The sequence below is a fragment of the Micropterus dolomieu genome, linkage group LG10 (assembly GCF_021292245.1).
Source record: "Micropterus dolomieu isolate WLL.071019.BEF.003 ecotype Adirondacks linkage group LG10, ASM2129224v1, whole genome shotgun sequence".
NCBI classification, from domain to species: Eukaryota; Metazoa; Chordata; class Actinopteri; order Centrarchiformes; family Centrarchidae; genus Micropterus; species Micropterus dolomieu.
Genome location: NC_060159.1, coordinates 9217086 through 9237651, shown reverse-complemented (window position 1 = coordinate 9237651; position 20566 = coordinate 9217086). Strand labels below are relative to the sequence as shown.

Below are 20566 nucleotides of genomic sequence, written 5' to 3'. Positions count from 1 at the left end.
ATGCTACTCCCTGAAATGCATAACACAATGAAAGTACACAGAGTCACAATGATAGCACCCCCAGCAGAAAGGAAACCTATAATCAGAGCCCGCAGGTGGATGCTGGAAGAAGCTTGATGAAATGCAGCAACAATACTGTTACAGCTGTGCTTGCATTACAGTTTATCACTGAGCGACTGGAAATGAAAAATGGCCCAAACAAAGTTGATAATATCTATGAGGATCTGTGCTGGACACAAGCTGTGGCTCATAATCCATCCTTTCACTACAATGGTGCTGGTAGATGGATGTGGGTTTTAAAGTACTTTATTTTAAGTACTATATTAAAAAACCTACTTATGCTGCTTCTTTCTAAATTGTATTTGAATGGGGTTTTACTTAGGAAAGAGAACTCCAGTCTCTGTGCATCTTCTCGTTCTCCCAACCATATGATTTGAATTTCTAAACCAGTTAGTTCCTGACAATGAGGAGAGTGGCGAGCTGGCTGAGGTCTCAATCTGCAACTGATCAGTGACACACAGCTTTCCACATCTATCCAACACAAACAATAATGACCACACACACAGAATGTTGTGCATGTGTGATGGAAAAAAGAGCATAAACACACACACACACACACACACACACACACACACACACACACACACACACACACACACACACACACACACACCTCCTTGTCACCCTCCTCCTCTCCTCCCTCCTCCAAAGTGAGAGCAGCCAGCTGATTGGCTCGCTGCTCCATCAGGTTGACATAGCGGATAGGATTGGACAAGGCTTCAATGACATCTGAAGAACAGGAAGAAAACAGCCTTTTTGTAACACAGATCGTGACTCTGGACCTGCAGTGTTTTCTGGGCAAAACATTTTACTTGGTTTGAATGTGTTTGCTTGACTTACCCGCAAATGTATCTGGAACATAGTCCTTCACTTCTACATACACAAACAGAGCAGGCAAGGTCAGGGACTGGTTCTTCTCATTCCTTAGACTGATGTAGTGATAACCTGCAGAGTTGGAGTCAGATCAGATCTATCAGTTCAGAAATAACAATTCAGGAGCTCAACCTACATGAGGAAAAGTGCAGCAAAGCATCCAGATAATCGAACAAACTTAATGTGGGAATAACCATAGCTAATGTAAACATTTACACACATCTAACGTGATTGTTTTGGTCCTGTCTCTACCCTCTGTTCTATTATCTAGGGCTTTATCTTGCACAGCGACGCAAAGTGCAGCGCAACTGTCATTGCTAGTTTCCAACCGATGCACTTGTCATTTTCACACCTAGTGCCCACGTTGTTTAAATTGCAAATGTACTTGCGGCCATCTGCACGCCCATGGGAGTGTTGGTCATCAAAGGTTGTCAAAAAAAAAACATGTCAATATCTAAAGTCAATAGTGCAGCATTTCACTGTTGATTGTTATTTTAGGGGCACATTATTCCGATTGTAAGATGCTCTTAAGAGAGATGCTGTGCGAATTTACGCATGAGGCACAGCAGCGTTACTTCATTCATTATTAAAATCTCCTGACACGCCGACAGGATCGGTCAGGATCTAATGTTATTTCATGTTCTGTGTTCTTCTACACATCGAAAAGGTCTCACACACTGTCCAGGCTGATACGGTGAAACTGTTTGGAGTAAAACAGCCGTACTCCTGATCAGTCCTGAGCTCCATCAGAGCGTCTAAATTATTTCAGAAGCTAAAAGTTGAATTCTGTTTCATCTTGAGAGTTTTCTCTGTCCTGTCATGTCAAATTTATAACTACAGTTTTTTTTTGTTTTGCTGCTTAAATGCCCCATGGTATTTGCTGTGACTTTTATGCGCATATGGAAAATGACTGACAGCAGCCTCTCTAATCAACAAACACTCTTACATCTATACAACACACAATAAAGAAACCACTGGAAGAGATAGTGATCTGACCCACAACCGGTTCATCATGGTTTATAATACTACAGCGCAGTGAGGATCCAGATGTTTCATAGAGGAGACAGCGTCTGGCTGTCTGACCAAACCACAGAGCTGCAGAGTAACATTAGGGTTTTTATTTCACGTCCACACTTCTGTCCACATCCCCCCCTCAGCTGTGAGTCTGCAATTCAATCAATCAATTGCTTTTTGTAAGGTGCCATTTATCCGCCATTATAATAGGAATGCGCCAAGGTACAAGCGCACCTGGCTTTCAAATGGAATGGGAGATTCGACTCCACACGGATTGGTACAACCCTTTTGAACCATGCGCCTGGCGCACCGACCATTTTTTCTGCTGTTAAACTAGCAAAATTGGAGTTAGACACGCCCCAAACACAACTGCGCCATGCGCTTCATGCTGTGCGTTTGGATTGTTAAAATTGGGCCCCTAATGTTTTCATGGTTTTTGATGATGTATTTTAAAGATGTAAATGATATACCATTTGCTTTTTCATATTCCTTCTATTCTCAATTTGTCTTAAAAAAGTGGAATTAATCATGAAATTGAACATGTGCTTGAAGTCATGGTGAGTGATGTTGATGATGCTGTGTTGAAACTAAACTTTGTCACCTGGACGGATGGCTGACACAGGAATGATACGGTGGCCGATAAACCTCCCTCCTTCTTCAAACACAGCTATCCTTAATGAAGCAAGTGTAGGCAGGACAACCTGAGGAAAATGTTTTAAATGTACGCATTATTACATGAAAATGACATCACTAAGTTTTGACACATTTTCTTAAAAGAATATTCTTTGTGTCAACACATTTGGCCAGGTAAAGTTGATAAAACCCCAATGCACAAAGCTGCAGTCTGACCTTCTTGAAGACAATGGCTTCCTCTTCCCAGACAGGGTTAATGGCGTTGCCCTGCGATGTCTTGGTCTTGAACGCCTTCCTCTTGGTGTCCACTGGTAGGCCGAACATGTCAATCTCCACGTACGTGCCTACTTTCTTATCTGACAGGAACTGGCCTGAGATGATCTGGAAGGAAGGTGTAGGAAAGAAAGGAAGTTATCAAACACAGACACACGAAAAGAAAGAGAAGGAGAGAGATTCGCAGACACAAAAAGATCAACACAAATATGCACACACCTTTACAGACAGTGTGTTGGCTACTATGCCATCCACTGTGCTCTCAGTGAAAGGGTCAAAGTGTTTGTCCGGCCGCCTCATAAACTCTGGTTTGAGTCTGTAGCCACATTTCCCATTGTACTCATACATGCCCAGGTTCAACTGCATGGATAAATCTGTGGAGTGAGGACAGAATAACAACAGTTTATTTGGGTGACAACAGACAAACACACAGTTTAATCTTCTTTCTGTTGTCACAGGAAGTACCTGTTCTTTTTAAGGAGGCTGATTCATATGAAGTGTGAAGGAATAAAGGATTTACACAATTAGGAAAATGTAAACGTGTTTCATTATCCTCCCTCACCAATTGTTTGGAAGTTGAGAGCCACCAGCTGACAGCCAGCGTTCCAGAAGAGCTGAGGGTTGTAGTTGGATGAATCCACTCGGGTGCCTTTAGGGTAGATCCTGCTTAGCTGCAGCTTATTGTATCTGAACAGAGCTGGTTAAGGACAACGCTGCATGACCTGCATTAAAAAGTGCACCTGGTACTGTTACTACTACTACTACTACTACTACTCACTAACTACTTTTTCAACTATTCAGTGCTACTTATTAAAACTTTACTAGTTGCATTACAACTTTAAACTAGAAATAGTGACTTCAGATCACACAGTTCTATGAATACCATTACCATGTCATCATAAGGAATATAATGAAACGTGAGAAAGTATTTGCACTGCAGACATATTAGACTCAAACTTGTGAGTTATGTAAAGTAGTACGAACCACTGCTTTAGTAAAACTGAGAAGGATACTCCACAAACTCTACAGGACATTTGGTCAGTTGCTCCAAAGCTTTGGTCTCTACGAAGGATGACATCTGGAAGCTGCGATTGATCTCTGTGGAATGATATGGTGATCTAACTGGGCAGACTGAAGACATCATTTCTGATTGCCGTATAAACACATGTTTATAGCTCTTCTTTGAAGCTGATTTCTGGAATTTATATTTATATTTAAAAGATTTATTCCAAAATACAACTATTTTCTCACTTAACCCTCACCCCTTTCAGGAACATATTCAGTTTACAAGCAAATGTCTTAAGATGAGCTATGTCTATGTATATCAAAGAAAGTGTAAATTGTTCAAATGGTGGCTATCTCGTTCATTATTCTTACATACTTTTGGAAGCCTCGAAGCTGTTAAACTTGACTGGCTGGATGTAGATGACCAGGTTGGACATTTCCTCTGTGGCAAATGCCTCACTGCCTGCTGTCCCCTGTACATGAAAACACATATACACACACACACACACAGGCAAATATCTAAGTGTAATGCAGCATGGTTTTTGAAAAAAGAAAGTATGTTTAATGAGCTTCATAGGCCCAAAATAATATCAAAAGACCTATTATTCAGGCCTTTGTAGCCATCAGTGGAAATAAAATTCATTCTCAAATATGTACATAAGAGGGCAGCCTCAGCACATAACATGGAAATACAACAGTGAGCTATAAATCTCAAATAATAGTAGTATTTAAACTGATTGCTGAGTGTCACTTGTGAGATACACACCTCATCCATTGATCCCTTTTTACAGTCGTCGTCATCATCATCTTCATCTTCACTTTCTGCCTCCACCTCACCTGAAACATGAGTCACATGTGTGGTCACAGATAAATACATTAAATAAAGCTAAATGAAACATAGTTTAATGTGTATACATTTAATTTACATTTCCACATGCACAATGTAAAATGTCAAACTGTTTTGAAAGCTGAGCCGTAAACAAGTCTTTATCTAGGATCTGTTGCCTCTATTATATCTAAAGCCGGTACACAAATAAGACTTACACCGACAGGGCCAAACCCATGGAGCAAAACTTCTTTAGTGTTTTGGTCAAGCCTAACCACCCTCTGCTCCCACATAATCTAATAAAGATTTTGCACTGAATCTGAGGTCACACTGACTGAGGAAATTAATTTTAGCAGTGTAATGGTCAAACTGACCTCCAGCATCTGCAGGCAGCCTAACGATTTCCCACAGAATCTGAGGTCATGTACTATGTATGACTCACCGATAGACTTTCTGCCCTGCGGCCTCAGGCTGAGCTCGGCACCCTCAGAAGGCTGCGAGGAGTCTGTCATCTCCTCTTTAGTTGAACCTGCGTGGGGAAAACAAACTCGTCAGCAACAAACCGCTATCCTACAATACTACAAGGTCAAACTACTGTATAACTGCAATAAAGCTTCATTTGAAGTGTTCTGTTGATAATGTAATGTTTACACTACCATCACTTAGTTCAGCATGTCATTTCTGCACTACAGTACAACAACAGCATGTCAACAAAAATGTGTCTTCTGTAATTAATAATAATATGAATTACTGTACCACCTGTTCCATTACTGTATACTACAGTGTTATTTCTAAGTCCTTTTAAAAGATGCTACAGTTGAACATCAGTGTTTGAAGAGACACAGATGTCACAGATGTCTCAATGCACAAAAGTTAAAAGGGTTCTATATTAAATAAATGGCCAAACACTTGTGCTGCTTATTTTTGAACACCAGGGAGCAGTGTGGCTTAGTGTAAGAATGAAGCTTGCAGCTCAGCTACCAAATAAAAATGAAGGTTAGTGACTGGAAGGTCCACAATAAATAAATAGTACATTTGAGGAAATGTAAAGCACAAAAATTAAACACTGAAGCATGCATACACTCACAAAAGCACAAATATGAAGTTTGAAAAAACCAGAGATATATAAAAGTTTACCAGACAGCTACAATATAATGTAAACACACACACACACACACACACACACACAAAACGACACACCGAAGGCCAGTACTGGCCTGCGTTTAAGACCCCCCAATGACTTGCAGTGTATATGCCTGACAAGGAGTGTATGCAACAGCCAATAATACCCTCAGCTGATGGAGAGGGGCATGAAAATGATGAATGATAAACAATAGCACTGTTACGCTCCAGTGATTCAGTTTCTGGACGACAAAGAGGTGTTGGTCCATATTACAGATGGACCCAGACGGCTAGGCTACATTTTACCTCAGAAACATCATAACTCAGCTGTCACTGTGTGACTTGATGGCTCTGTTTGTAGGATGTGAGTGTGTGTGCTTGTGTGTCAAAGGGTGTTGCTGTACCTGCGCTAGGGGAGGAGGGCTCACACACACTGGAAGAATCGCTGTAGGTGTTGGAAACCTGCTCCGATAGCTTCTTCTTGGTGCTTCCGTCTGTCTTGCTATGTTTCTTCTTGTTCTTCACCAAGATCTTCCCCATCAGCTCCATCGGGCTGGGTAGTGGCACATTAGACTCCAGCTAGACGGGGTGAAGAAAATGACGAACACAGAGAGATTTTAAATAGGGTCATGTAAATAAAGAAAGACACAGGCACACAGGGAGTTAATGAGAAAGGTTTCTGCTGAGTAAAGTAATACTGTGTTGTATGATTATGTGATCTGTTGAAGGAAAGAAACGTTTAGAATTTTTTTTTTTGGTTACAAGCACTCTGAAAATTGTGACAAATGTTTTCAGGTTCCAAAATGTTGCTGTTTGGCTGAAGATTGCTTCATCATGTCATATTTTACAGTGGTTTGGAGACAAATTAGCTAATTACAGGAAGAATATACTGAAGTTGTTTACTGGAGTGTGTCACTGAAAATGTAAATTAATGGCAGTTATAGAAAAAAAAATAATCTAATTCTGCTCAAAATTCACCATGGAAGATTCTGCTGAGTTGAGCTTGTTAGTGACCGTGAGGATTAGCACAGAGAATTACAAACTCTTTTGATGTAACAGCTGAAAAGTTTACACTTTCTACATTAAAATCAGCTTCATGGAGGGAAACTGAGCGTTAAACACAAACATTCACCAAGGGAGCTGGCTAGAAGTAGGCAGATCTCTGACTTATTCATGGGGTACACAGCATTTGGTTCTAGTGTTTAGGGATATAAATAATGCATTATTGAGAAAGTCAGCAGTGATGTTGAATATACACATATACACTCAGTTTACAACATATTGGCTATAAACATAAGCAACCTTTAAACATATCTTACTTTTACTTCTTTGAAGAGCAAGGAAACAGTGATTCATACACCCAACTTTTTTCGGCCAAGATTTTCCACCCAACAACCAACTTTCCCTGCTGACACACATATATCCTTCTACACCTTCTACTGTTGTGGAAGTTGATAAAATCATGATTAGATGTCCTGTTTGCTTTGGCTTCACTCAAACAATTCCACTTACATGGAACCAGTGCACTACTGGATGGCACGTCACCTTAACTGAACTCAAATACGCAGCTTTAAACTTTATTAAACTACAATGCACACTGAAGGATGAAGGAGGGAGTGAAAAAAATTAGACAGATTGTAGGAATATTAGCTCGGTACTTTTAAGCCTTGACATCTGACCAGAATGTTACTAACTACATTTACTCAAGTACTGTATAATTTTATGTACTTGTTCTTTATTTGAGTATTTCCATTTGATGCTTGTACTCCACTACATTTCATAGGGAAATATTAAAGTTTATACTCCACCACATTTATTTCACAGCTTTATTCTTAATACTTACAAAATATAGCTTTGGCAGCAAAATGCTAATTACACATTAAAGCATGATTCAAAATGATTCAGTAATAAAGTACAATATATTTCATTCATACATTGACCTCAATGTATACATGAAAATGCCACTTTTACTCCAGCAAAAGATCTGAATACTTCTTCCAAGCTCCACATGTGTTTCAGGTGTCTGTGCAACCTCTTGCCGCCTCCAGCAGATTATAAGGTCAAGGTTCACCTTTATTGAACTTTGAACCTGTGCGAGTGTCTCTTGACAAGACTCTCCATTGTTAAGCCCATCTTAGAAAAGGTGGGCTACACAATTCCTTTAGGAAGTATTGCGTGTTTATGTTCTTGTTTGTGTGACTGTATGCTAAAAGAATATAGGTAGAAAACTAGGAGCATTAAGTGCAAGGACTGTGATAGTGTCATGAAGTCTTTGATTCAAGGTTTATCATCTTAAATTTGTGGAATGTTGTTGTTGCTCCCTTTGCTATCTCCTACAGCTAATGCTTGCTCTCATGTTTGCTTCCTGCGTGCGAGAACATCTTGCCTTGCCAATTCTGTTCCGTCCGCGGCTTAAAACTAAGCCTCAACAAGACTGGACAAACTGCAAGAAAATAGCTTCATTTCTCAACATATTTCATATTTTTTCAGCAGTTATAATGAAAGCGTTTTGGCAATACAGCCTTCATCAGCATAATGAATGCATTGATGAGAGCCATATACCAAACAAGAAAACATGTTCACAGCAAATCCAATTTTTAAGTAATGCCAGCTAATTTTGGAGAGAACAGACTGTTCTCAGTAAATAAAAATAAAAAATAACAAAATTGTCACCGGTCTCTTCTCCTATTCACGACGAATCATAGTTGTGTTGAGTCGAGATCGAGGAGGAGTTTTAATTTCTAAGGAAACTGTAATCCCCTTTATTCTCACTTTAGGCTCAGCTGGAACCAATCTAACTGTATTGCCCTATCTGCCCCTGCGCCTTTGGACTAACGGAGATGATATCCCATTCGATATGCTGTATAGACGGCTGTCTCAATGCCAGAGGGGAGTGGTTGTCATTGCACTCACCTTACCCAGTTATTACATGCTCAGTGGAAGAAATCTGATTCCTCTACGGTACTTTCCCTTTCTGTCTCTCTCTCTAATGTCTCCCTTGGTGTATATCTCCTCATATCTCTCTCCTTCCCCTTCCCTCTGCCACTCAAAAGGCTTCCCCCTGATAATACTTCAATGTCAAATCCAGTCAGAGGGCTGCTGGGAACTTAAGCTGCTCTGTAGTGTAATACCAACAGGGACAAGACATCCCTGGTGAAAAATGTGCAAGGAGTAAGTGCTATGTTAAAGTACATGTGTGCAGGGTCGTATAGGTGTTTTCATGAGTGCACACTATGAGAAGTGTGGGTCAGAGTTTGTGCAACAAGTGTCTACATTTGCCTCACGCAAGGGCCTGCGTCACTACACACAAAGACACCTTTGGGGAGAGAAAAAAAAGATTTTGGCCACAAAGACACAAAGCAAGCTTTTGACAGGTAGCCATGGCAACAGAGGAAGACAGATAACGGGCTGCCAAGAAAAGCAACGTTTAGATTACAGCGTAAAACACTTCCATTTAATCTTACACTGCTGTTGTTTGCAGTCTTTCCCATGATAACAGAGAGGTGATGCAGAGGAATAAAAATGACTGTGGGATGAATCATTTAAAAGTTGGCTTTCATGGCACGTAAATAGCCACAGGTATGCGTGTGCTTGTGATTGAAAACGAGAGAGAGAGAGAGAGAGAGAGAGAGAGATAAAGTCTAGGATGCCATTTAAGAGTGTGCCTGGAGTGACATAAAGAGGAAAAACAGTGACAATACATTTTTCCAGTTACCAGAGGGCATATCGATATGTTGCTGACCTAAAACCAGAGAAATAATAGTGTGGGTGAAAAAAAATTGATGGATACATATATGTGCGTAGTGTGCAAAAAGTTGTGACTTTTTTCCTCGCAAATGTATATTTGTATGGCTGGCATGCTGGGCAGGAGTGTTCAAGGACACTTCTTTGGTGCACTCATCTGTGCGATAATATCTGCTGAATCCCTCACTGCTGGCCATGTCATATGTATCTGTGTGTGCGTGTTAGGAAGAGAGAGAGCATTAGAGAGTCGACGCAAGTGTGAATATGAGTGTGTGTGAGCGAGAGTGTGTGTGTGTGAAGGTTGTGTGTTTGAGCATCTTATGTACTCACAGGATATTTCTCCAGAGGTTCTGTCAGCAATGCGTCTCCAAATATTGACCGACAGTACTCTGCCATCTTAGCCTGCTGCTTTGGTCTGGGAGTCATCATGCACAAAAACACAGACACAGACACACACCATCATGGTTTCTCTACTAATATAAAGATATAGTGAATAAGTATGTTACTCCGAAGAAGGCCTTTGGAGCCTCTCCCTAAAACCTGTACGTTTACACAGCTGTAACAAACAAAACGGCTGATTGGGCGTATTGATGAATAACCACCAAGTGATTGACAGCACTGATCATTAAGGTCGACAATCATTCTGTTTACTTTACACCCCCTGACATGAACTGCTGACTTACGAGTCCACGTGGTTCTCAAAAGACAGGATGATGGGGAAGGGCGAGGTCTTGAAGGCGCACTCTGCTATAGCCTCGATCACCTCCTAAAAACACACACACACAAAAAAAACAACTCAATATATGAAGTTGTGAATTCTGTTGAATACACACACCCGGGGCAGAATGTTATTATTATTTGAGTACTGTAATGCACATTAAAAACAATGCACGTCATTTATGCGATAATATGCTATAGAGTCACGAGAAAACAAAGCATTTCCAAACATGATCTCGTACACCAGCCAGATTCACAGCCATTTACAATGATATGATTATTATTATTATTTTTTTTACATATCATTTACACTGGGGATGCTGGGGATATGTTCCCACCATATTTTGAAATGGCTGATTTTGTCCCCATCACTTTTTGAAAGCATTTGTTAAAAAAATAGCACCAAGAAATGTTATCTAACAAATGAAAATGTTTTGAGAGAAGGTTGATTTGCACAATAAGAAAACATGCAATTCTATATAGTAAAAATAGACATTTCCACCGTAAATTGGAGCAGAAAATGTCTCCAGAATGCAGAAAATTACAAGTTTAATGCTACAAATCTTCTGGCAGAGGAGCCCCAACCCCCCACACATATATTTCAACATCAAATATTTAATCTAAATTGTGCTAAAAATCTTCTGTTCTCGTGCATCGTCACGTCTCATGAACCAACTGTATCATCCTGCCCCTAATCTGAGCCCTTATGTCCCTTATGGGCATCACTTTTCAAGTGATGCCCTTGATGCCAAACCCTTCACAATACCATACACAATATTGTGAGTAGTTACCATGTAACGAGTGAGGAATGAATAATGACCTGATAGTTGATTGATAATATGTAGTTCCTGAATATCCCTGGATTGAGTGCTAATTGTGATAGAGAACAGTCTGAGATACTATTAATGAATCATTACACACTGATTTCTTCCTAAATATCTGTCAATCAACATACGAACATACTGACCACTCTCTTCATGAATAGATCCTGATTAACTCTGAATAAGTCACTGAGCAGCACACAATTAGTAACGACCAGTTATGGGGGGCAAAATCATTAATTACTCATTACTTACTCTTACTTTTTGCGCACCCCCACAAGGGATATATTTTGCTGAGTAGTCCCTCGTACTTAATGATTACCTGATCATTAATTAACATGTTTGTGCCTCCCTCAAGTAAAGTGGTACATGGTCTACTTGAGGGGGGCATAATCATGAGGTAAGAATTACTTAGCAACAACTCTGGATAATGCATCACTTTACGTTGCTGATTAGTTTTTCACTTGTTCCTTAGTAACAACCCACACTTGTGTACCACCTGTTGAAATCAATGACTGTACTAGAGAGCAAGAGCGATAAGTGAAAATATGAAGAGAGTTTTTTCAGAAGTACAAAAAATACATTACTCTACAGCTTCTGCTGCTGGAAGAATTACATGGCTGTGTGTATCAAATGCTGGTTTCAGTATAAGTGTATCTGTGCGCAGTCAATATGATGGTAGATCTCTGGTTAATAGTGTGAAAGAATATCCTGCAAAGTGTGCGCTCAGTCATTCATGTCCCACAAATTTCAGCGTGGATATGTTTATGGAAATAGCAGCTGAGCCACGATGCAGTGTCACTGCTCAAATCCAGCGAAGACAGTTGAACATGTGATATCGGTGATTTCTAAGCCACTGATTGTCTAAGTCAATTAAACCATCATTGACAATGGTACCAGTTCAGTTAATGCCTTCATTTCCATTTGCTCCATCTCCTCCAATAAAAATCTTCTATAACTCAAACCTCTCCATCTGCAGCTTTCTTCCATCCTGTCTTTCATAAGTCTTCCCTTTTTGTGTTTCACTCTCAGACTAATTCCATTAGGCTTGTTCTACTGCTTTTGTTACTCTCATTAGATCTAAATTTCCTCAATCAACAAATCCACCCACCTCTCCCTTTCTTTTTCTCTTGACACCTACTCTGCCCTTAGATTTTCACACCGTCCTCCTTTTCCTATAAATGTTTTTTTTGTCTGTCTTCTCACCTTTTGAGACTTCAATTAAGCGCCCCTCAGTGCTTCAGTTTAGGGCCATTCAGTGTGTCCCTGTCCCTTTCGATTTGCCATCTGTGGCATGCATGTCCCACTTTCTGTTTTTCCCCACTTCTTATTCAACTCTGCTTTTCTACATACTTACTTTTATCTTCTGTGTATGACTGTGTGTCTGTTTGCTTCTCTGTCCGTGTGTTTTATTCCCTGCTGTATACATGTTTTTTATTGGTAGTGGCAGAGTTTCCCATTCTTTCACCAAATTCCGACAGCCTACCTAAGCAGGAGGGATTCACAGGAAAACGATGCATGCATGTAAGCATAATCATTTTTTATTTTGACAAGCGAGTGATAAGATGAGAACAAGATGGCTACAGTAAGCTGTTAGATAAAGAGCTGTAGACGACAGGCCATACACTCCCAGCTCTTCTTTAGTAAAACAACGTGAGTTTGTTGCACTGTAAACAGATGCATCACTTGTTCTTCTATTTTGTTTCGGACTAAGTAGCTGCTTAAGGAGTGTTTACTGCTGTATTAAACCGCACTTGCTGTTACCACAAGTAATCACCGGTGTCGCCAAATCATCCAGGACTGAAATCTTAAGGATTACAATTTTAAAGCAACAAATACATAAACCACCTACAGTGTGAAGATGACAATAGAGGCATATACATCTAAGCTACTGGTCAATTAGCTTTACTTTTTTAGTCCGAAACAAGTGTTTGCATTTTGTTGAGTGCATATGTTTGAAGACGGTGGCTGCCAAAACATGTACATAACCTCAAGTGTGCATGAGGGGGCAAAATCATGTTTGCTCAATAGAATCAATTGAGAACAAAGATGAAATCCAGGAGAAGAAACCCATTTAACCCTAAAATATCTAAAAACACAAAGTAACTAAAACACATAAGGTTGCAGGTGTTGGTCCAACCACAAATCGGCATGTGATCCAGTGAGTGAACATGTGTACAACATGTGAATTACATCATCTGTCCTCAAGGTCTGTTTACCCTGAACCCCCCTCACGGTGTCTATAGACAAAGACATTAGAATGTATCCTCACACAAAGATGTTTAAGTCTCTACTTAGCCTGTATCACTATGCTCTCCTCGTGTTACCTTAAAGGAGATTTCAGTTGTCATGGTGAAGCCATGAGTGATGACGGGCTCTTCTTCTGTGGTGCGACCCTTCCAGCAGTCCAGTTCAATGCAGCGGCACCCGGACAGGAGAACCTGCCTGTACATCTCCACTGAAGAGTTACCTGCAAGCTGGCCGGCTGTACTCCACACATAAGCAAGTAAACACACACACAAAAAAAAAGACAAACAGCACTTCAGGTTAACTGTTATATTGATCCCAAAAGTACCAGGAGGACTACAAAAGCATGTCCTCCCACTTTTCAAGAACTCATTAACTGCATTAGTTGCTGATATGCGGTGAAAACAATACAATTGTCGTTATCTGAAGCAGGCAAATCTCATCGCCCTGTCACCATTAGCAAAGCAATTATCTCTTCACATTGGCAGCATGCTTTCCTGCAACATGGTGGGAACTGTGTCAAAGAGACAGGCAGATCAGTGTTCTCACTTCTCACAGCTGGCATCATTCATTTCCTCGCTTTTTTCCATTCCCTTTCTCATTTGTCCTGTCTTTCTCTTCTTCTGATAGACAGCCTTATCCGAACCCATTAGGGAAACACTTTTTTTTAACTAAATGAGTTGATGTGTTGTACACTGCATAAAACATTGCTTTAATTTATCATAGATCAATAGGATGAAATACATCAACATGAATGAACAAGCTGCACAAGCTTCTGTCAGTCTAATTATCCTGTGTGGAGTTCTCTTATAAAGTTGTGAAACACAAATACTGCAAGGACAGAAATGCATTCCGCCTTGCCACACTCTCTGTTGTCTACAATAATATCATAATGTGTCACTATGAAAATACGTAAAAGAAAAACTGTTTGTTATGAGAGATTCAAGGACCCGCTGTTTGTTTTTCTCCTTTTTTCATTTTCTAGGCTATGAGTCTGGCCTATAAAAAAAATTCCATTTTTTACATCGCTGGTGAAATTTGATCCATTTGAAAGATTGAATCCTCTCCAGTTCCCCCCAGAATAGATTTGAATAGATGAATTCTAATATCCATTGAAGAGCAAATGGCCTCTGTATTGTGCCTGCCATGCTTGCGCCTTGCCGGGAGCCAGTTACTGTGACTACAAGTCTAAAGAAACATTTAACTCATGAATATCAATGAACTGAGTCTCATGGCATGACTTGATTGGATAACCTCTTGAGAGGTAACTCAAGAAAGGGGCCCTCATATGCACCGGCGCGTTTGATTGACTGATCTGCGAGGTATAAAGTTGGGTGTATTCACTTGTGCAACCATAATTGTATTTCTAAATTGTGTAGAAGAATAAAGGACGCGCATGTGCAATAAGTCAGGGGTAAAATCGAGTTGAGTGGTAATATGTGAGTGCAAACCAGACAGGGACAGACATAGTTAAGATACAAAACAGTCTTCGACTTCGACTTGTGTACCTGTGAGGTATGTGTTGTGTGAGGAGTTGATGAAATAGTGAGAGAGGGGAAGGGTCATGTCTTCGCTCTGGTCTAGCTTCTCGGGGGGGATGATGGTGTTCTCCTCCCCATTCAGATACCTGGCAAAGCCTTCCACTGAAATCTGACCTGCAAGGACGCAACAGCAACATGTTAAATAAAATTGTGTCTTTGAAAACTTTTTTTTGGTCCAGACAGGAACCAGGAAGTCAAAATCTCGTGCCTAAGCAGTTAAAGGATAAGTCTGATGATGTTCTTCATTTTTCTTATTGTCAACAAATTCCATGAAGAAAAAAAAATCCCAACAACAAATTCAACTAATAAAAAATTTATATTCATCTTTGCCATAGAGCTCCATTGTTGTCTACTCTCAACTCAGTGAGACCCACAGAAAACAATCCACAAATGTGTACTATGATGCGCAAATATTTTACACATCTACAAATATGTATTTTTACATTTGTGCTGTGTAAAATCATATCCACAAAAATACAGTGCAATTTGCAAATATGTACAATTTACTCTGTACACACATATTTTAATTTCACATACAAAGTGTTATTTACGCATTTGTGGATGTATTTTTACACACAAAACAGTTTTAGCACATTTGTGGATCATTTCCTGTCATTTTGCAGATCACGTTACATTTGTGACGTCCTTTTTACGCATTTGTGGAATTTTGTCCACTCCGTACCACAGAGATCTGTAAATAGAGATCTGTAAATGTGAGAGCAGTTTATTAGCTACACCAGCAGGTGGCGGTAGCGACATTGCCTATCATGAGTTGCAGTATCCAGGGTTATCTGTAGGAGACAACAACTTCTGCTTCTGCTGAACCACTGGACTCTACAAATTTTTCTGTATTCTGTATATTCCACAAATGATTTATTCTTGTTTGAGTAACATTTGGCAAAATGTTACTCATGTCAAATGTTAGTATGATCATACTAACCAGTTACATATATATATATATATACACATACATATACACACACGCATATATATATATATATATGTAACTGGTTAGTATGATCATGATTGTTTGGGTTAGTGAAGCCCGATGACAAAAAGATAGCCTGGTAATGTTGAACTTGCCTCATAGTACAGGCCCCCTGAGTCCTGTATTTGGGCAATAACTTAAAAGGACAACAACAGACATATAGAATATCCATCTAACCTACATGAATCAAAAAAGACTATTTCCCCTTTGCAATATTTTGTATGAAATATGTAACAGCCTTGAAAAAAAGAGTAAGTGTTTGTGTGTACACTATACTGCATACATGTACTGCAGGGCCATTCAAATAAGCAGTTGGAAGACAAAAATGTTCATAATCGCTAATTAACATTGAGATCACATTAGTAGTTTAATTTAGCCTGAACCCTAATTTACTGTTTGCCGAAAGCCTTTGTAGTTAATCCTTAAAGCCTGTGCCTCAGTGTTTCAGTTTCTTAGATTTTACTGTGGGTGCTTACTCAGTTAGTCAGTTATTAGCCTTCATTAGAAATATTAAAGGTGTCTATGTGGATAAATGCATAATAAAATCTCTTGTTTTCACAGGTAGTTTACAATATAAATGTGCAGGGTCCACTAGCTGCTTCTCATCTGAGAAAGCTACACTACCCTTGAATTTGCGCTTTTCTTGTTTTGATTGTTTGTCAAGGTCACTCATGTTAAGCTTTGCCTTTTCACTGTCATCACTGAGCTCATGTCTTCACTAAACGTGAAGAAAACCTCCAATCATCCAGACAGAAGAATGTCCATACACATTAGCATACACATCATAGGCCACATCTGCATGGATTCAATTTTGTAGAATATATTATAACCAAAACACTGGTAACCACCTGCATCCACATTCACACACACACACACACACACAAATTTGACGTTATGCTAAATATGCTAAATGATGCAAACTTGACGGGTGCCACAGGTCCCTCTGGCCACTTTATGCTAATTAATGCGGTACCGCCCTCTGCAGAGTTGCTGTACTAATTAACGCTGGCTGGTGTCTGTGACATGTGAGCTCAGTCGCACTCAGTGTCTTACTCCCTGCTGACTGCCAGGACCTCCCATTGCCAGGCTGAGGCCTAACCTCTGTACCAATCACACTGACATAGACGCATTTTCCCCAGTTCCCAAGACATTTGTAGGTCAAACAGGGGAAAATGGTGTTAACATAGCTGGGATTAGAGATGTACTTGAGTGAGAATCTATAGTTGTTACTCTAAAGGTGATGCTTGAAAGGTGAAGCTGAATCTGAAAGGAAGAGTATAAAAGGGAACATTAAAGTTAAATAAAAAAGCTTTGGCTTTTGGCCACAATAAGGACTGCTGAGCTGAGAGGAAATAGCAAATGTATTCTACATGTATTCTAAAAGTAATGATAACCTGTAAGACAAGACTGGACACAAACTGACAAAATCAGTCACTGAAGATGATTTTGCTATGCCACCATCCATTCGGGCTGCAAGGGACTTTAAGTGTCTTGTTCAATTTAGCATTTCATTCACCTGCATTCAAACTGTATCGGAAAATTTGAGCAAGCACAGACTAAAGTAGTCAAGGACAATGATAGAGCACTGAAAAGACAAACAAAAGGTCTAATATTCACAAACTCCAAACTGGAAATAGAGAAAGTGTAATAAAGAGAGTGAACAGAAAGGTAACTGTTTTCCCATTCCACCTCCTAAATTACACAGGCTATTTTGAGGCAGACCTAAGGCACCCGATCTACTATCTCCAAATTAAGGCGTATGCACATGCATACTTATTGTGTACATGCATCCACATGATGCTTTTTCAGTGCAATCTAAAAGCACACGGTTAGTATGCACAAAGCCACCCACGTCCATTCCTATATGCATGTATGAGTGTCCTTGAGTGAGGAAAAACTGTGTGTATATGTGTGTGTTTGTGTGTGAAGGTAGCATGTGGACCCCTCAACAGAGCAGATGGCAGCACTTCCTCCGGCTAGATAAATACTTCACATGGGGAAATCTGTCACTGGGACAGAGAAGGACACGCTTCTAGAAAACCTGGGTCAGGCTGTAACCACAACATCGCAGTACGACTGCGTGACTGTGATCAGACTCAAACACAGGGTGGTCAAACTGGACATTTGAATGTGGTGTTATTATTTGAGCTAATGTAGGCACCCGTGATTCATTTTGTCACACATTTGGGGAAAAGTAGGTACTCTAGTAAGGAGAGTTTATTAAAGCGGCACTCGTGCTCTGCTTGAGTCAGTTGAGGTCAATTTAGTTTCAGTGTAATTAGTAATAAAATGTGCAAATGTGATTGACATATTAATGATATACTGAGCAAGTGTTTAAATAAACAGCCATTTCTGGCACCAAAGATTAGCATTTTTAAATTTTGAACAGGAACTCTATTTAATAATAGCCTCCAGACTATTTGTTTATTCTCCAAATACGTTTAAATATATTCAACCATGTACTAAACTTCAGATCTGCTGCATGGTGAGAAAAGTTTTAATGGACCGCTGTATGTGGGTATATAATCTAATGATCCATTGCACTGCAAAGGTTTAGCACTGCTCCCAGTTGCTGCTTGGGAAACACACAGAAATTTAACAAATCATGTGGATGTGATAGTGTGATATTGTGAAACTCTATTGTGTAGTATTGATTGGAAGCTGTAGACATATGTCAATAAGCTCCATCCGTTTGAATGTCTGTGCACACAGATCCAATCTTTAACTCTTGTGGGACTCATGTAAGAACAACATTTACAGTACAAGAGGTCCTGACAGCAGCCCTTTTTTTTACAGTGGTTCTTTCTTTGTTCATGAAGGAGGAAACTGTCAGTGGGTAAATACAAAGTATAAACTAATCAAACACAAATAGAGTTAATCATGTTAACATGTTGTATTGTGCTTCCGAAATGGTTTGGCATAACACAGTAAGGGGAAAAAAACAAACAAACTAAGTGATTTGCATGAGAATAAATAGAACATGCTGGTCAAGTTGTATAACATGCTTTCCCGCAGAGATAACATTTGAATTGGCACATACCCGACCTTGATGCCTGATATCCTGAGTGGAATGTTCTCCCGTTATGGCAGCTCTCTGTCCACTGACACTTCAGGCATCATGAAAGCACGATGTGTCCCCAAGTGCTGGCTCCCCTACACTCATCCATCTCGGTTGTTCATGACTTATTCTGTGCCAGATCTGATGCTCTAATACCACACCTAAAACTGCTTGTGTATGTACTTTTGCGTGTGCAGTTTTGTGATATTGAAGATGGTTATTATTTTCATTCATGTTGTTTGTTAGGACAATAAGTTTTAACATGTAGACTGATGCTGCTACCTACCATACAATACAGCAGCCCCATTAAGTAAATTGGGACACACATTCAATAATTTGCACTGCAAATACAGAAACACTACAAGTTGCCAAACTACTACTGGTTGCCTGGCAACTGCTCCAAGAAAATAGAAAAATAAAATTGTCCAGAACACATAACCCCCCATGAAACAGCTTTCATTTTTACATTTACACACACAAATGAGACATAAAGTGTTAATTAGTGAGCTTCAGAGGAGCTGGTGGGCTGGTTTTGTTACATTTGGACAGAGCCAAGCTAGTTTCCCCTTGTTTCCAGTCTTTGTGCCAAGCTAAGCTAACCGGCTGCTGGCTGTAGCCTTTCATTTGAAAACAACATATACAAGAGTGGCATCCTTTATTCTCCTCTAAGACAAAAGGAAGATTTGTGAATTATACTAAGGGCAGTAAAAGCAGAAAAATACAACAGAAAAGAAAAAATACAATTCAACACACAAGTTCTCTGCTGCACTACACTTGCCACCTGTTATTTGTTGAATACCTCCTGAAGTGCAAACACACACCAGTTTGTTTATGTTTTTACTTTCTCTCTTTCAGACACTCTCTCCATCCACTCAAGGATTCTACTCATGTAATCCTATTCTTCTAAATAAATTGGCAGGAAATATCCTCTGTTTGGTGGTGGTGTTTGAGTGTGTGTGCATGGTATATACAGACTTTAAAAATGTGTTCCTTGGCACCACACTACATCCCTTCACTGTCTGAGCCTTTCTATGGTAACACCTCTCCTAAATGTATTGGTGGTGGTGATGGTGGGGAGTAGAGGGTTTATGGCAGTTGTGTTTTGTTACAAAACACAACTGCTCTTTTGGTTACATAGACATCAAGTGTATTACTTGTAAAAAGTTAGTTGCTGTTGTCTTATGTGCTTTTATGTGTAAATATAAGCATAATAGTGTGCCTGTGTCTTGTACCGACAGACATTTGAGCCACTGACCTTTCTGTGCCAGCGAAGCATTGGGTTCGTATTTGTCCACCAGCACCTGGACCTGTTCTGGTTTGAGAGGAGGGTAGAGTATCTCATTCAGACGAGGGTCTCGCTGTTTATTGTTAATAAACTCTGTCATTTGCTCCACAGTGAGGTATGGACGACTCTTAGCCCCCCTGAAAAGAGAGGAGAGGATAAGGAGGACAGGATAACTAAGCCAGATGAGGGTGCAGAAGAATGGAATTCAACTTGAGATATGAGAAAATGAAATGTGGAGTACATGATAGAGGGGAGGAGCGGTAATTAAAGAGGCAAAGAGATGTGGCAAGGGAGAGCAACAGAAGTGCAAAGGAGCAGAGGATTAAATTTTGTGTTGAGTAAATTATGACATTTGATTA

General features: G+C 39.9%; 1 protein-coding gene across 10 annotated transcripts in view; it reads right to left on the bottom strand.

Moving 5' to 3' along the window:
- LOC123977373 (1-phosphatidylinositol 4,5-bisphosphate phosphodiesterase beta-1) overlaps positions 1 to 20566 on the bottom strand; it is a 171373-nt gene that overhangs the window by 21692 nt on the left and 129115 nt on the right. For all 10 annotated transcript variants that reach the window (XR_006826648.1, XM_046059997.1, XM_046059994.1 and 7 more), the window contains 16 exons: positions 20178 to 20344; positions 14844 to 14990; positions 13416 to 13573; positions 10234 to 10316; positions 9881 to 9965; positions 6211 to 6385; positions 5127 to 5213; positions 4625 to 4695; positions 4235 to 4331; positions 3867 to 3951; positions 3416 to 3540; positions 3073 to 3227; positions 2797 to 2961; positions 2549 to 2648; positions 901 to 1005; positions 674 to 789 (listed from right to left, as the gene is read on the bottom strand). Coding sequence is in view for 9 of the 10 variants with exons in the window: in XM_046059997.1 (XP_045915953.1) it covers positions 674 to 789; positions 901 to 1005; positions 2549 to 2648; positions 2797 to 2961; positions 3073 to 3227; positions 3416 to 3540; positions 3867 to 3951; positions 4235 to 4331; positions 4625 to 4695; positions 5127 to 5213; positions 6211 to 6385; positions 9881 to 9965; positions 10234 to 10316; positions 13416 to 13573; positions 14844 to 14990; positions 20178 to 20344 (1921 nt within the window). In the remaining variant the exon portion in view is untranslated. The remainder of the gene's footprint in view (positions 1 to 673; positions 790 to 900; positions 1006 to 2548; positions 2649 to 2796; positions 2962 to 3072; positions 3228 to 3415; positions 3541 to 3866; positions 3952 to 4234; positions 4332 to 4624; positions 4696 to 5126; positions 5214 to 6210; positions 6386 to 9880; positions 9966 to 10233; positions 10317 to 13415; positions 13574 to 14843; positions 14991 to 20177; positions 20345 to 20566) is intronic.